We start from the raw sequence: 1729 nt of genomic DNA on the forward strand, positions 1-1729 counted from the left end.
TCATGGGCCCTCCAGTTTCCTCCCACAGTCCCAAGACGTACTGGGTAGGTTAATTAGTCATTGTAGATTGTCCCATGGCGAGGTTAGGGTTGGCTCAAAGGTCCAGCTCTATCAGTAAATAAACAAGCCAGTGATAATGAACTTGACTGTGATGCACAGACAGACCTGAAAGCAATAATACATAAACTTGGATGTGCGTACACACAGACCCGAGCAGACAGGCAAGGACAACACACAGACCCGAGCAGACAGGCAAGGACAACACACAGACACAGGCAGGAACCCGTTCCTGTGCACAGCAGACATGCTGACACACAGACAAATACCGAGGCAAGGGGACACGTCAGAGGGAGGGGGCGCTCCCACCCACCTTGGCATCCTTGCGGGTGTGGAACTCAGAGAAGCTGCGTTTCATCACGTCCTGGACGCGGAGTGCCTCCACCCGCAGCAGGTTGAGGATCATGGTGTAGGTCAGACGGAACTGTGACTGCAGCAGGGTTGGCTTCCCCTGTAACACAGGTGGCAGGGAGTCAGGCAGGGCACCTGGTTGGGTGGTGCCACAACAACAACAACTCACTCAGCGTCAGTGGGGGGGGGACGACTGGCAGAGAGAGGGGGACAGTCGACATCAGGGAAGGGAATCTTTGTGGGTGGAGTTAGAGAAAAAGCAAGGGTGGAAAAAAAATTAAGGGAATCCTATATAGACCAAGTAGTAGCCTAGATGTGGGGTTGAGATTGCAAAGGGAGCTGGAAAGATTAGATTAGATTAGATTACATTCAACTTTATTGTCATTGTGCCGAGTACAGATACAAAGCCAATGAAATGCATTTAGCATCTGACCAGGAATGCAAAGAATAGTGTTACTTACAAAATAACTGCGAATAAAAAAAGTGCTACAGCACACAAATATAAAAGTACTGAGACAGTACAATACGGGTGCAATACTGCTTAGCGCTGTGATGTGAGGTTCAGCAGGGTCACAGCCTCAGGGCATGTAATAAGGGTAATGTTGCAATTGTAACGGGAGATTTCAATATGCAAGGCGACTGGGAAAATCAGATTGGTGTCGGATCGCAACAGAGGGGATTTGTTGAATATCTATGAGATGGCTTTTTAGAGCAGCTTGTGCTTGAGCCTACTCAGGAAAGGCTCTCTTAGATTGGGTGTTGTGTAATAACCCAGATCTTATTAGGGAGCTTAACGTAGGAGGCAGTGATCATAATATGATTGAACTTGTACTGCAGTTGAGAGGGAGAAGCACAAGTCAGATGTATCAGAATCACAATGGATAAAAGGAATTACAGAGGCGTGAGAGAGGAGCTTGCCCAGGTGGATTGCAGGTGAAATGGCTGACAGGCAGGAGGCAACGAATGGGACTAAAGGGGGCCTTTTCTGGTTGGCTGCTGGTGACTAGTGGTGTTCGTCAGGGGTCAGTATTGGGGCGGCTACTTTTCACATTGTTTGTCAGTGATTTAGATAATGGAATTGATGGCTTTGTGGCAAAGCCTGCTGATGATATGACAACAGGTAGTGCTGAGGAAGCGATGTGATTGCAGCAGGACTTTGACAAATTGGAAGAATGGGAAAAAAAAAATTGGCAGATGGAATACAGTCTTGGGAAAAATATGATAATGCATTTTGGTTAAAGGAACAATAGTGCTGACTATTATCTAAATGGGGAGAAGGTTCAAACATCAGAGGTACAAAGGGATTTAGGAGTCCTCATGA

General features: G+C 47.0%; 1 protein-coding gene across 2 annotated transcripts in view; it reads right to left on the minus strand.

Annotated features, from left to right (window-relative positions):
- The window catches only part of skic2 (SKI2 subunit of superkiller complex), a 105593-nt gene that overhangs the window by 30062 nt on the left and 73802 nt on the right, over positions 1-1729 (minus strand). For both annotated transcript variants that reach the window (XM_072259404.1, XM_072259403.1), the window contains one exon: positions 371-508. In XM_072259404.1, the coding sequence (XP_072115505.1) occupies positions 371-508 (138 nt within the window). The remainder of the gene's footprint in view (positions 1-370; positions 509-1729) is intronic.

Source organism: Mobula birostris, chromosome 5 (genome assembly GCF_030028105.1).
Source record: "Mobula birostris isolate sMobBir1 chromosome 5, sMobBir1.hap1, whole genome shotgun sequence".
In the NCBI taxonomy this organism is placed as follows: domain Eukaryota; kingdom Metazoa; phylum Chordata; class Chondrichthyes; order Myliobatiformes; family Myliobatidae; genus Mobula; species Mobula birostris.